Source organism: Megalobrama amblycephala, linkage group LG19 (assembly GCF_018812025.1).
Source record: "Megalobrama amblycephala isolate DHTTF-2021 linkage group LG19, ASM1881202v1, whole genome shotgun sequence".
In the NCBI taxonomy this organism is placed as follows: Eukaryota; Metazoa; Chordata; class Actinopteri; order Cypriniformes; family Xenocyprididae; genus Megalobrama; species Megalobrama amblycephala.
Genome location: NC_063062.1, coordinates 35,842,147 through 35,857,116, shown reverse-complemented (window position 1 = coordinate 35,857,116; position 14,970 = coordinate 35,842,147). Strand labels below are relative to the sequence as shown.

Below are 14,970 nucleotides of genomic sequence, written 5' to 3'. Positions count from 1 at the left end.
ACTTTTAAAAAGCGCACTTATTTGAGTTACTTAAAAGGGTCCTTGATTATGATTTCACTTTTTTTAAACTTTATTTAGTGTGTAATGTTGCTGTTTGAGCATAAACAACATCTGCAGAGTTAAGATGCTCAAAGTTCAATGCAAAGAGAGATATTTTCTTCTACAGGAATCACTTTTTAAGAACTACAACAAACAGCTGGTAGGGACTACAATGAGCTTCTTCCTGGGTTGGTGACATCACAAACCCTAAAATTTACATAAACCCCGCCCCCGAGAACACGCAACAAAGGGGGCGTGGCCATGTTGGGCTGCTTTAGAGAAGAGGAAGAGTTGTTGTAGTAGAGTGTTGTTGTCATGCTGTCATTTTACGCTGGACTGCTTCACAAACGAGGGTCAATTCAACACAAAAGATGAACATGACGGCACATGCTAGTGGATGAGTTGAATCAACTCCACAGCAACTACATCAATTTATCCACTAACCATTCAGAAACGTCCAGTTTCATTCTAAAAGTTGTAACTTCTTCCTGAGTCTCTCCATCAGTGTCGACTCCGGTTTGAACAATGTAAGGCTGAACACCGTTACTGACAATCCTCATTTTGGCTGCGTGAGATTCTCCAGCTTTGTTGTTGTTGAGCTGTTAAAGCTCCGCCCTCTTCTGGAAAGGGGGCCGGAAGCAGCAGCTCATTTGCATTTAAAGGGACACACACAAAATAACGGTGTTTTGCTCACACCCAAATAGGAGCAAATTTGACAAGCTATAATAAATGATCTTTGAGCTGAAACTTCACAGACACATTCTGGGGACACCAGAGACTTATAGGGGCATAATAGATCCCCTTTAAATATATTTGAATAGTGCTTTAATACATAAACCCCCGGTTTCACAGACAAGGCTTAAGTGTAGTCCTAAACTAAAATGCATGTTTTAACTGAAAGCAATCTTAAATATGTCAGTGATATTGTTTTGTCTCAAGATGCACACCAGTAATGTTTCTTTCTAGGGTACATTTATAAAAGCTATTTAAATGTCCTAATTGAACTAAGGTCTAAACCTGGCTTCAAAGCAGCTTTACAGAAAATTTGAGTTGAAGTAAACTACAAGTGCACATTCAGTACATCTAAGCACACTTCTTTTTCACAAGGGATATGACTCTGTATATCAAAAAAGTCGATATGCAAAATCTTTCAATGAGAAATAGATTGAAATATTAATACATTTTAAAAGATTGCTTTTGATCGCTAAAAAGTAGGGCATTCTGGGCATTAAAGAACATTTTGGACATCTGGACATTCTGCTAGTTATCACAAAATAATAATAGCATGCATACTTTTAGCAAAGTGAAGGTGAGTAAACTATGAAAGAGTTTTCATTTATTAGTGAATTAACCAACGAGGCCTGAGCCTGAACAAGTGCATCACACCAGCCCGTGCCCAACTTGAATTAGTGAAGGATTGTGTGTTTTCTGCTCTATCCCACAGTGCAGTTCTCCTTTACCTGGTCTGCGCAGTCAAGAGATGTGCTGCAGGGGTGTTGGGAAGGCCTGGGGCATCAACGAGTGCACGCTCTGCCCAGTGCTCTTAGGTGAGTCGTCTAAACATGGAGCATGTCAGTTCTGTCAGACAGGCCTGGAGGTTTGCAACTATAAACCGTCTGACTGTTTATAACAGCACGGTTTGTACTTTGAGCACAAAGAGGCAACAAAACACAGGTTTGTTCCTTCTTAACTCAAACTCACACACACACACACACACACACACAGAGACACACAGAGACACACACACACACACACACACACACACACACACACACACACACACACACACTGATATCAGTTCAGCTGGCTAGAAAAACACATGTCTATCATGTAAAACAGAAAATAGAGCAGTCGCTGCATGACTTCATGAGATAAATATAGCTTAGAGAGTTCTTTGGCAGACGGCGCATTTAAGTCCTGCTACTATATTATTATTATTGCAACAGTCAAGGTGTCGCCATCAGCCCTCGATCAGCCGGCTGGCTAAACATTACAGCATATTTACATTCCTCATCGTCTTTGCTTTCACGTATTTAATAGAAACTGACTTCAGCACCACTATCATTTATTAAATATAGTGACATAAAATGACACAATCCAGTATTATTGAGATATTAATGTACATTCAAAACATGCATACTGTGGCCTCAATAACTGGGTGTATTGCAACACTATATGGGGTAAGTTGTCACATGACTACATTTACTTGTGCTCCAATAATGAGATTATATCCAAAAATCAGAGTAAGGACTTAATCGCAGTAAGATGTTTACATGACACGTGGAAACCTTTTCACTCCCGTTTACATGCGATTTTCATTATTCTGACTTTTCTTTAAGAATTGTGGTTATTTTTACGGCCATTATTCACATTAGGCGTTTAATGGCCAAGCTCTTCCAGATTTTTTTCCAGTTCTTTGGTAACCATCCTCAGTTATTTGTTCAGTGATGTGCCTAAAAAAGTCTCCATTTCAATGTTTTCGACCATCAGCGTACATTATATTCATGCAACATTGTCAACATGAACTTCATGTCATTGTTTCTTCAGCAGCCAAAACATATGCACATGTGCACTTTGTTCGGAGTGGAATAGATGCCATTAAAGTGTTTACATGGCTGTTTATTGTGATTAAAATCGCAGTACATCACATGGTTTACTACGATTATGGTTGCTACATTTATGAGCTTAATTGCATTGATTTAATCTAAGTTTTCTGTTTACATGAGTTAAAGTTTAATCACAATATTGCCTGACGGTGCATGTAAACGTAGTCAAGGAAAGACTACTGTATGCATAGCAAAATTAGCATAACAAAAACTGTGCATTTAACCCTCTGGTGCTGCTCGCTTGGTGGTCAAAAATGACAGGTTTTTTTTTTTTTTTTTTTTTTCATTTTTTTTTTTTTAATGAAATTAATGTATTATATTTTAGTTTGATAATGTTATTTATTTTATTTTGTTTTATTTTTATTTTATGGTACTAAATTATATTTATGGAATTGTTATGATCCGTTTATTACTGTACCTGTTAACCACTTTTTGAGCATAGACCTGAAAATGAAATTTCCAACTTAAATTATTGGAAAATCTTGAATCTTTGGAGTACAGGCTTAAGCATAGTCTCTTTTTAAAGACGACACTTGGCAGATGATTGCTGAAGTGAAAAAAAAAATAAATAAAAAAAAAAAATGAAGTGAATGCATTTTTATATGAAATGTATATTTTCCAAAATATGTTTTACTCTAAAACTGCAAGAAAATCAAAGCCATAAATTTAAACAAGTTGTGTTCCAAATTTAAAGTTGATATCTCAAAAAATTAGCTTTCAGTAAGATTTTGTTTGGGTGCAGTACCAAACGCTTCCACTAGATGAAATTAGTATCCCATTAATTTCCAAAGCGCTCATTTTTATCCACGAACAATACAAGTTTGACTGTTTTTTTCAGGACCATTTAGAAATAATTTTTTGCATGTATGTATGTTCACATAGCAAGTGCCAAAACCTTTACCAAGTTTCGTACCATTACAATGATTAAAAAATTGGGGGGGAAAACGTATAATTTTTCGGTCAAAAAATGACCGAACAGCACCAGAGGGTTGAATAATTGTGAAACACAAACCAATTCATGGAACAAATAAGTAAAAGAAAATATGCACAATTATCAAACCGTTGATTTTCCCCCGAAAATTTAATGATGATTACATCACTTGTCCCACAATAAAATCTGACATCCTCCTCAGACTTGACATTTTTAAAAGCTGTTAGCTAAACAAATAAATAAAATAAAAATTATGATATTTTAACTTTTCTATAATGATTTATATTATTGTAAAAGGTTAGTTCGCCCAAAAATGAAAATTACTCACCCTCATGTTGTTCCACACCGTAAGACCTTCGTTATTTTTGATGAAATATGATTTTTTTTATCCTCAATAGAAAGCAAAGAAATTACCACATTCAGTGTCCAGAAAAGTGGTAAAAACATCATTTAAATATTCAACGTGACTGCAGTGGTTCAACCTTACTGTTATGAAGCGACGAGAATACAGTGGGTACGGAAAGTATTCAGACCCCCTTCAATTTTTCACTCTTTGTTATATTGCAGCCATTTGCTAAACTCATTTAAGTTCATTTTTTTCCTCATTAATGTACACACAGCACCCCATATTGACAGAAAAACACAGAATTGTTGACATTTTTGCAGATTTATTAAAAAAGAAAAACTGAAATATCACATGGTCCTAAGTATTCAGACCCTTTTGATCTAATACAGCCATGAGTCTTTTTGGGAAAGATGCAACAAGTTTTTCACTCCTGGATTTGGGGATCCTCTGTCATTCCTCCTTGCAGATCCTCTCCAGTTCTGTCAGGTTGGATGGTAAACGTTGGTGGACAGCCATTTTTAGGTCTCTCCAGAGATGCTCAATTGGGTTTAAGTCAGGGCTCTGGCTGGGCCATTCAAGAACAGTCACAGAGTTGTTGTGAAGCCGCTCCTTCGTTATTTTAGCTGTGTGCTTAGGGTCATTGTCTTGTTGGAAGGTAAACCTTCAGCCCAGTCTGAGGTCCTGAGCGCTCTGGAGAAGGTTTTCGTCCAGGATATTTCTGTACTTGGCCGCATTCATCTTTCCCTCGATTGCAACCAGTTTTCCTGTCCCTGCAGCTGAAAAACACCCCCACAGCATGATGCTGCCACCACCATGCTTCACTGTTGGGGCTGTATTGGACAGGTGATGAGCAGGGCCTGGTTTTCTCCACACATACCGCTTAGAATTAAGGCCAAAAAGTTCTATCTTGGTCTCATCAGACCAGAGAATCTTATTTCTCACCATCTTGGAGTCCTTCAGGTGTTTTTTAGCAAACTCCATGCGGGCTTTCATGTGTCTTGCACTGAGGAGAGGCTTCCGTCGGGCCACTCTGCCATAAAGCCCCGACTGGTGGAGGGCTGCAGTGATGGTTGACTTTCTACAACTTTCTCCCATCTCCCGACTGCATCTCTGGAGCTCAGCCACAGTGATCTTTGGGTTCCTCTTTACCTCTCTCACCAAGGCTCTTCTCCCCTGATAGCTCAGTTTGGCCGGACGGCCAGCTCTAGGAAGGGTTCTGGTCGTCTCAAACATCTTCCATTTAAGGATTATGGAGGCCACTGTGCTCTTAGGAACCTTAAGTGCAGCAGAATTTTTTTTGTAACCTTGGCCAGATCTGTGCCTTGCCACAATTCTGTCTCTGAGCTCTTCAGGCAGTTCCTTTGACCTCATGATTCTCATTTGCTCTGACATGCACTGTGAGCTGTAAGGTCTTATATAGACAGGTGTGTGGCTTTCCTAATCAAGTCCAATCAGTATAATCAAACACAGCTGGACTCAAATGAAGGTGTAGAACCATCTCAAGGATAATCAGAAGAAATGGACAGCACCTGAGTTAAATATATGAGTGTCTGAATACTTAGGACCATGTGATATTTCAGTTTTTCTTTTTTAATAAATCTGCAAAAATGTCAACAATTCTGTGTTTTTCTGTCAATATGGGGTGCTGTGTGTACATTAATGAGGGAAAAAATGAACTTAAATTATTTTAGCAAATGGCTGCAATATAACAAAGAGTGAAAAATTTAAGGGGGTCTGAATACTTTCCGTACCCACTGTACTTTTTGTGCTCCAAAACAAAACAAAAATAACGACTTTATTCGCTTCCAGGTTTTACGTTTCTCAGTATTGGTCGACGCTGGTCACGTGATCAGCACGACGCATACGTGTGATGCTGACGCAGGAGCTGGCCAATACTGAACCGGCATTTGGACGTAAACATGGAAGTGCTGAACTGCGTACGAGACTGACAGGGGAGAGACGAATTTGTTGAATAAAGTCGTTATTTTTGTTTTTGTGCACAAAACGTATTCTCATCGCTTCATAACATTAAGGTTGTACCACTGCAGTCACTTTGATTATTTTATTGTCTTAATTATATCTTAATTTGTGTTCTGAAGATGAACGAAAGTCTTACGGGTGTGGAACGACATGAGGGTGAGTAATAAATTGCAAAATGTTTTGGATGAACTAACCTTTTAACAGGGTTTTTGAGAGAAAATGCACTATTGATTTAAAATCTCATTGCTACTGAGACATTTCTGATGAGCTTTTTTTGCTGTTGTTCTTTGCACAGAAAAACATTTGCCAAGGATGTATTTTCATAACTGCTTGATGACCCTGAGTGGTTGATAATGTTAAGCACACGGTTACATAATCATTTTACCCAATGCTGAATAATGACTGGAACAATAGATCCGTCTGTTACACCCTTTGGGATCTTTGGCTCCCCTGGAGCCACAAATATTTAACCTCACAGGGACAAATAGTTATTTTCTCGGTGAAGCACTGTGGAAAGTATGCCTGAACCGCTGGAAGGCTTTGTTATGAAAGACAAAAAAAAAAAAAACACTGATCAGGGAACATGCCTTCCCTTGTGAAAAAGAAGTGTGCTTAATTGTTCTATGTGTGCACTTGTACTTCAAATCTTAAAAGTATATATATATATATATAAAAAACTGTACTTGCAAAAAATGTAATGTCAGATTTAAAGTAATGCAAAAACAGATTGAAAGTAAGCTAAATATGCTCACATATAAGAACAAAGACATAATGTGGCATAATGAAATACTGTTTCAGGAAGTTTTGTGTCATTGAATTTGTTTCAGCCTCCAGTCTTGATGATGAATCACTTGTTAATTGATTTTTTGCATGCATCATTAAGTACAGTTTGATAGATGTTGTCATGTGTCATGCTCGAGATCAGTGTGCTGTTATCTTCACAGGAAACACTGTTAATGGACAGGGGAACTGCCCGAAAGGCTTCGAGAGGGTCAACGGGACGCAGTGTGTGGGTAAGAGTCTCCTGCCCCTGTTCTAGATTGATCCGAGCGTTCACGATTATCTTTCACAGGCCAAAACACATTTTAGGAACATGCAAACAAACACTTCATTCTTCCTTCCTTCATCCAGAGGTCAGCCAAATACATCCATCACTAAAGACTTTTTGATGGTTGCTGTGTTCATGTCTAGTTTTGTATAAATACTGAAACTGAAGCAGATGCGCTTGTCACTCTCACTCATTGTGTGATGGATGTAGTTTGTGCTGCTGTAGATCATATTTAAAGACATTTAGGGGATCCTTTTACACAAAGTGACTAACAAAAGAACAATTCTCATGGCGGGGAGATTAAAGTTATGGCATTATTTTACTGTCAATTGTCGAGAGCACATTATTGTGACGCGAGAGCATATCAATGTAATGCGCGAGCGCAAATCTGTCCGCTCGCGCGCGGATTTCCTCTGCTCTCGCGCAAATCTGTCCGCTCGCGCGCGGATTTCCTTTGCTCTCGCGCAAATCTGGACGCGCGCGCTCAAATATACAGTACTCTCTTATGAACTGCCTCTCCTCTCGCTCAGATATTGCGTGTGCACGCTCAAACTGTTTCCTGCGTGCTCAAACGTGTCCTGCGCGCTCAAACTGCACATGTGCGCTCACGAATCTCTCCGTGCTCTTGCAGAAATTAATTTGCTTTTGGATTAAATGCTGTCAAAAGTTATAAACCAATCAGAAGAGACGACTGATCCATGAAAATGCTACGTGGAATCTTATTGGCTGAGAGTGAACTGCGCCTGGAATTCTTTCGACAAAAATATATATTTTATTTCTTTACAATTTAATAATATTTATCAAATGTAACCTAGTCTAACTGCATCACATTACAGGTCAAACCCCTATTTATCTAAACAAACAAACAAAAAATGTTTCTTAAAGTTATTGTGGTCATACGTTTTGTGTTGAAATTTAAAAAAAAAAAATAGGTAACATTTTACAATAAGGTTTTTATTTGTTAACATTAGTTAATGTATTATCTAACATGAACTAACAATGTGCAATACATTACTGTAATTATTAATCTTTGTTAACGTTAAAAATACAGCTGTTTGTTGGTTGTTTACTTCACAGTGCATTTAATAATGTTAACAAATACAACATTTGATTTTAATAACGTATTAGTAAATGTTGAAATTAACATTAACAAATATTAATAAATGCTGAAGAAGAGCAATTCATTATTAGTTAATGTTAACTAATGCAGTTAAATAATGTTAACGCAACCTTATTGTAAAGTATTACCAACAAACATCTTCTGATTTAAGACCGAACAAGATCAGGGTCAAATCGTCATTCCCTTAATACTTAATGTGGAGATCACATATACCACTATAGTCAATTTCTTTTGAGGTCTGGAATTAATGATTCTGATACATCAAATACATTCTGATACATCAAATACATTTTAACAGTCACTGGTCACCACCTACTGGCAGAACAGTGTAACAACATTAGTTTCAACATTCATTTAGCTACTTATTTTAATTGCTGAAATCAGTGTATATTCAGACTATAAATTGTTATTGCAATACTTGCATTATTATTTAATGTTTGCAACACAGATGTAGCAATAGTATGTTGTTGAAAACACTTTGTGAAGCTGTTTAAAACATATAGCTTACATGACCACTGCTTTCAGCAGCAATGCAAAAGCAGGTTTAAATATTCTGGTATGATTGTAATTTCAAAAGGTTTAATAGACATAACCGAATCGTTGTCATTTAGGAATAAGATCGCGTTCTTTTGCTTAATCGTGCATACACAAGAGCTTAGGTATTTTTGTATGTCATGTTTTATACCAGACCTCAAAAGAAATTGACAATGGTGGTATGTGATCTCCACATTAAGTATTAAGGGAATGACGATTTGACCCTGATCTTGTTCGGTCTTAAATCAGAAGATGTTTGTTGGTAATACTTTACAATAAGGTTGCGTTAACATTATTTAACTGCATTAGTTAACATTAACTAATAATGAATTGCTCTTCTTCAGTATTTATTAATATTTGTTAATGTTAATTTCAACATTTACTAATACGTTATTAAAATCAAATGTTGTATTTGTTAACATTATTAAATGCACTGTGAAGTAAACAACCAACAAACAGCTGTATTTTTAACGTTAACAAAGATTAATAATTACAGTAATGTATTGCACATTGTTAGTTCATGTTAGATAATACATTAACTAATGTTAACAAATAAAAACCATATTGTAAAATGTTACCTATTTTTTTTTTTTTTTTTAATTTCAACACAAAACGTATGACCACAATAACTTTAAGAAACATTTTTTGTTTGTTTGTTTAGATAAATAGGGGTTTGACCTGTAATGTGATGCAGTTAGACTAGGTTACATTTAAAAATATTATTAAATTGTAAAGAAATAAAATATATATTTTTGTCGAAAGAATTCCAGGCACAGTTCACTCTCAGCCAATAAGATTCCATGTAGCATTTTCATGGATCAGTCGTCTCTTCTGATTGGTTTATAACTTTTGACAGCATTTAATCCAAAAGCAAATTAATTTCTGCAAGAGCACGGAGAGATTCGTGAGCACATGTGCAGTTTGAGCGCGCAGGACACGTTTGAGCACGCAGGAAACAGTTTGAGCGTGCACACGCAATATCTGAGCGAGAGGAGAGGCAGTTCATAAGAGAGCACTGTATATTTGAGCGCGCGCGTCCAGATTTGCGCGAGAGCAAAGGAAATCCGCGCGCGAGCGGACAGATTTGCGCGAGAGCAGAGGAAATCCGCGCGGGAGCGGACAGATTTGCGCTCGCGCATTACATTGATATGCTCTCGCGTCACAATAATGTGCTCTCGACAATTGACAGTAAAATAACGCCATATAAAGTCAACATAAAAAAGCATTTGCAAGCCATTTTATTTTCATAATGTGCCGTATTTCTGAGTGAAATAGAGGGGAAATGTGGAACGGGATTATTTTATTCAGTGGGAATTGATTGGAAGGTAAAGAGTGGGCATTGCAGATGCAAATCCTTACATGAAAATAGCATTTTGGCTCGGTGACATTAGTAGGTAGGTAGGTTCTTACTCAGCTTTTTTTTTCCTTGTTTTCCAACACAATTATCTAAACATTCTTAAAATAAGATCTATTTACTTGAATAATGACACAAGAATTTTATGCTTAAAGAAGACCTATTATGCCCCTTTTTACAAGATGTAATATAAGTCTTTGGTGTCTCCAGAATGTGTCTGTGAAGTTTCAGCTCAAAATACCCCACAGATCATTTATTATAGCTTCTCAAATTTGCCCCTATTTGGGTGTGAGCAAAAACATGCCGTTTTTGTGTGTGTCCCTTTAAATGCAAATGAGCTGCTGCTCCCAGCCCCCTTTCCAGAAGAGGGCGGAGCTTTAACAGCTCAACAACAACAAAGCTGGAGAATCTCACGCAGCCAAAATGAGGATTGTCAGTAACGGTGTTCAGCCTTACATTGTTCAAACCGGAGTCGACACTGATGGAGAGACTCAGGAAGAAGTTACAACTTTTAGACGTTTCTGAATGGTTAGTGGATAAATTGATGTAGTTGCTGTGGAGTTGATTCTAGCATGTGCGTCATGTTCATCTTTTGTGTTGAATTGACCCTCGTTTGTGAAGCAGTCTGGCGTAAAATGACGGCATGACAACAACACTCTACTACAACAACTCTTCCTCTTCTCTAAAGCAGCCCAACATGGCCCCGCCCCCTTTGTTGTGTGTTCTCGGGGGCGGGGTTTATGTAAATTTTAGGGTTAGTGATGTCACTAACCCAGGAAGAAGCTTGTTGTAGTCCCTACCAGCCGTTTGTTGTAGTCCTTAAAAAGTGATTTCTATAAAAGAAAATATCTCCCATTGGATTGAACTTTGAGCGTCGTAACTTTGCAGATGTTGTTTATGATCAAACAGCAACATTACACACTAACTAAAGTTAAAAAAGTGAAATCAAAATTAACCACTCCTTTAGAACAACAAAAAGGTTGTTTCCCAGTGATTACCCCATTGATCTTCATCTTGTATCATTTTGCTTCTTATGTAAATAGATCTTGTTGTAAGGATGTTTAGATAATTGTATTGGAAAACAAGACAAAAAAAGGTATATTTATATACAGACTTTGAAATGCATACTGAGAAGCATGTCCAGCTTAATTTAAAGAAATAAAATAAAATTACTTGCGTACTCCAAATAGTCTCACATGCTAGTAATTATGATGGAATGAAACTTTCACGATTTGTCAAAATCTGTGAAATCCAGAAACCTCCTTCCCCCGAGGAGAAGCTACGGCATTGTTTTCCGATCTTTATCCTGACCGTAACGGCAGAACAGATGGTTTGATAAACACACTGTGAAATCAATTTATCAAGACATAGCTGGAGGTGGTCACAGGGTCAAATAATGACAACTCCAGATTTGTTACGTATCTCTCTCTCTCTCTTCACTGAATGCTACATTTCCTCTCCTGCTTCTTCAAACCTCAGGTTACGTAACAGTAATGGTTGCAGTATTTGCTACATTTGAGCTAATAATACTGAACACCACAATACAAGGTATCCTTGTGAAAGTACTGTCATGAGGAATAACATCTTTCTTGATCTTTTCAGATAAGAGTAAAACAAAAAAAAAACACTGTAAATTTCAGAAAAAAATACCTTTAATTGCACTTTTGCACGTCAGCAACCTACCAAAACATGGCCTGTCCAGTCTACCTGTTTGTCATTTGGTGCTTCTTCAGTAAAAATCTTTTATCCCTGCACCAGCCAGATATTGATCAAACAAGAGCAGCTGTTCAATGGCTAACATGGACTGACAAACAATCCCTTGTGAAAAACAAGTACATTTTAGCATACTTTTGAAAAGAGTACTTCTTACTTAAATAATATACTTCAGAAGAATATACTGAATGTAATGTTTTCAGACACTTAAATGCATGCTATTTACATGTATTATTGTTTAAATTTATAGTAAATGCAGCTTGAGCTTAAAGTGGTATATTTATATTTCATAATTACTTCTATTGTCTTTATACTGTATGTTTTTGGATACATTTGGACACTTAATTGCAGGTTACTTACAATTAAATGAACATGAATTATAGTTTAAATTTATATTTAATGCTATTAGTTGAACTTAAGAGGGTTTTTTTGACCCACTTAAGTAGGACTTCAGTAAATCTTTACATTTTTATATGTAATTTCATAAATACTTTATTTATGCATTCATTGTAAGCTAAACATATAATATATTTTTCAATGTATTTGTAATTACACATTTATAATGATGAAGTTGCAATTTAGAACATTTAAAATATGTTAGTCAGCACATCGAAATAAGTGTACTTCTTTAAAGCATGACAAAAGATTATTAAAACATGATTTAAAATGTACTTTAAAGTAAAATTATTACAAAATACATTTTTTAAAAGCGTACTTAACTGTGTTAAGAAACGTAAGTGCACTTAAGTGGCCTTTTATTTCACTAATATTATCTGCAAGTGCAACTTTTTTAGATTCTTTGAAGTACACCACAAAGCACACTTCTTTTTCACAAGGGTATTCCCACACCAACACATCAGGTTATGACAGTCATGTTTCCTCCTCTGGTGTAGATATTAACGAGTGTTTGCAGCCGGGTTTCTGTGAAAACGGGAACTGTGTAAACACCCGAGGGAGCTACAGTTGTATCTGCAAAGAGGGCTACTTATTGGACGCCTCTCATGGGATCTGCATCTGTAAGTACGGGACTGTCGGACACTACGGCGTCACACGAGAGGAGAACGGCGGCGGGAATATGGCAGGACAGCCATGCCACACAGCTACAGCCTTCAGTCATACACAGACTTCATACAGGCCAATACTAACACATCATGAGTTTCAAATCCACACTACAAAGCCAATGCAAATGAGTGAAGGTTTTGGCTGTGTGGCGCTGTGTCTCTGTCTATTCCAGCAGGCATTACTTGGCTCTGCTTGAGAGATGCCTGTTGGCTCTATGCATATGCATCCTTAAATCGAGGCCTGATCGCTCAGTGTTTTCTTTCTGCCTGAGTTTTTGCATCTGGGAAATTCTGTGACTCTATTTTAATCAAGTTTTCTTCTCGTCTGTATCTTGTCAAGCCTTCTTGAGATTCTGAGCATGTTCATGTTTGTCAGTCAGGTAAGTGTACCTATGCCTGCTGTGTATATGTACTACATATGTGTGATTATGCAGTGATTTGCTCAAGCTGATCTGTATGTCATTTCCAGTGGCTCTGTGGCTGATTATTGTATGCCTGGCTCTACTTTAAACTTTGTTTGTGCTGCTGAACCAATCAAAGTGCCAAAAGTGTAAAGAATGATGCCAATGTAGAATGAGTAGCAGAAATATATATTTTTTTTCCTTGGAGCTGTTTTGTTAAGCTAGGTTTGCGTAAGTATGACGTCCATAACAAACGCAACCAACTTAAAGGAATATTTCACACAAAAAAAATCATTTACTCATGTCATTCCAAACCCGTACGACCTTCTTTTTCCATACAATAAAAATAGACAGTGATTCACAGTCTTCAATTCTCTGCTTATTTGTTCTGAATATGCACTTGTAGTGCACTTCAAATCTTAAAAGTGTATTTTAAAAAAAAGTACTTGCAGATAATATAATATTAATGACATAAAAGGCCACTTAAGTGCACTTAAAGCGAGTACACTTTCATCACTACGTTTCTTAACACACTTAAGTACACTTTTAAAATGTGCGCTTTGTAATAATGTCAAATTAAAGAGATGCTTTTTATGGTTTAATAATTTCTTGTCAAACTTTAAAGAAGTAAACTTATTTTGATGTGTTGACTAGCATACTAAAGCACTGTAGTGTGTTATTTGATAATACATTTAAAATTAATATATTTTAAAAGTTTTAAAAGTGCAACTTCATCATTACAAATGTGCAATGACAAATAAATGTGAATACAAGTTTCGATAGAAATGCAGTACACAAAAACAATAGAAGTAATAATGAAATTACATTTAAAGATGTACTGCAGTCGTACTTAAGTGGGTCAAAACACTCTTAAGTTCAACTACAATGCAAAAAAAATCATTTTATTTGTCAAAATTCATTAATTAAAAAAAAAAAAAAAAAATATATATATATATATATATATATATATATATATATATATATATATATATAAGTAGCATTTTTAAAATAAAATATGTCTGTAATAAGTTATCCTTAAAAGTTTGCCAACTTTTTCACAAAGAAATGGCTTCCGATGTAGAGTACGAGTCATATGGACAGATTTTTTGATACCGTTATGATCACTGTATGCTTTCATTGTATGGAAAAGAGCAGCGTGAACATTCCTCTAAACTCCTGCTTTTGTGCTCCAAAGAAAAAAACAAAGTCATACAGGTTTGGAAGGACAAGAGGGTGAGTAATTAATGGCAGAAGTTTCACTTTTGGGTGAACTAATCCTTTTAAATGACCTCTTAAAAAAGCAGTATGAAGACATGTTTATAAATCAGTGCCTGCATGTACGATCTGTTGCATGTTTAGATTCCTATCCTTACCCGTGTCCCTATTATATTCTGCATTGTTTTTCCCCTCATAGCGCAGAAGGTGATCTCACAGGAGAAGGACCAGTGTTTCCGTATCCTGAACCAGGGCTCCTGCTCTCTTCCCATCCTGAGGAACATCACCAAACAGATCTGCTGCTGCAGTCGAGTGGGGAAAGCCTGGGGGAAGAAGTGTGAGTTATGCCCTTTCTTTGGCTCAGGTAAGAAACTTTTCAGGCATTCAAAGAATGCACTTCAAACAACTACATTGGAATGAACATCTTTAATGCAGAAATTTGTGCAAAGAGTTGGAAGAAGGATGGATGACAGCACTGAGAACATTCTAGTGTGTTAGTACAGAATATTGAAACAACATGATTTGGTTTTAACACAAAGAGTCCAACTGTTCCTCAAGGACCCCGTCCCACCCACACCACCAGCAATATTTCTTTGAAAATGTCTGGAGGAATATCAAAGGA

At 36.6% G+C, this 14,970-nt stretch overlaps 1 protein-coding gene across 2 annotated transcripts in view; it reads left to right on the top strand.

Moving 5' to 3' along the window:
• Window positions 1-14,970, top strand: part of LOC125253810 (latent-transforming growth factor beta-binding protein 4) — a 71,500-nt gene that overhangs the window by 22,684 nt on the left and 33,846 nt on the right. The window contains exons 4-7 of one of the 2 annotated variants that reach the window (XM_048167949.1): window positions 1,484-1,586; window positions 6,847-6,915; window positions 12,565-12,687; window positions 14,548-14,712. In XM_048167949.1, coding sequence (XP_048023906.1) covers window positions 1,484-1,586; window positions 6,847-6,915; window positions 12,565-12,687; window positions 14,548-14,712 — 460 coding nt within the window. The remainder of the gene's footprint in view (window positions 1-1,483; window positions 1,587-6,846; window positions 6,916-12,564; window positions 12,688-14,547; window positions 14,713-14,970) is intronic. The other variant, XM_048167950.1, reaches the window with a different exon arrangement.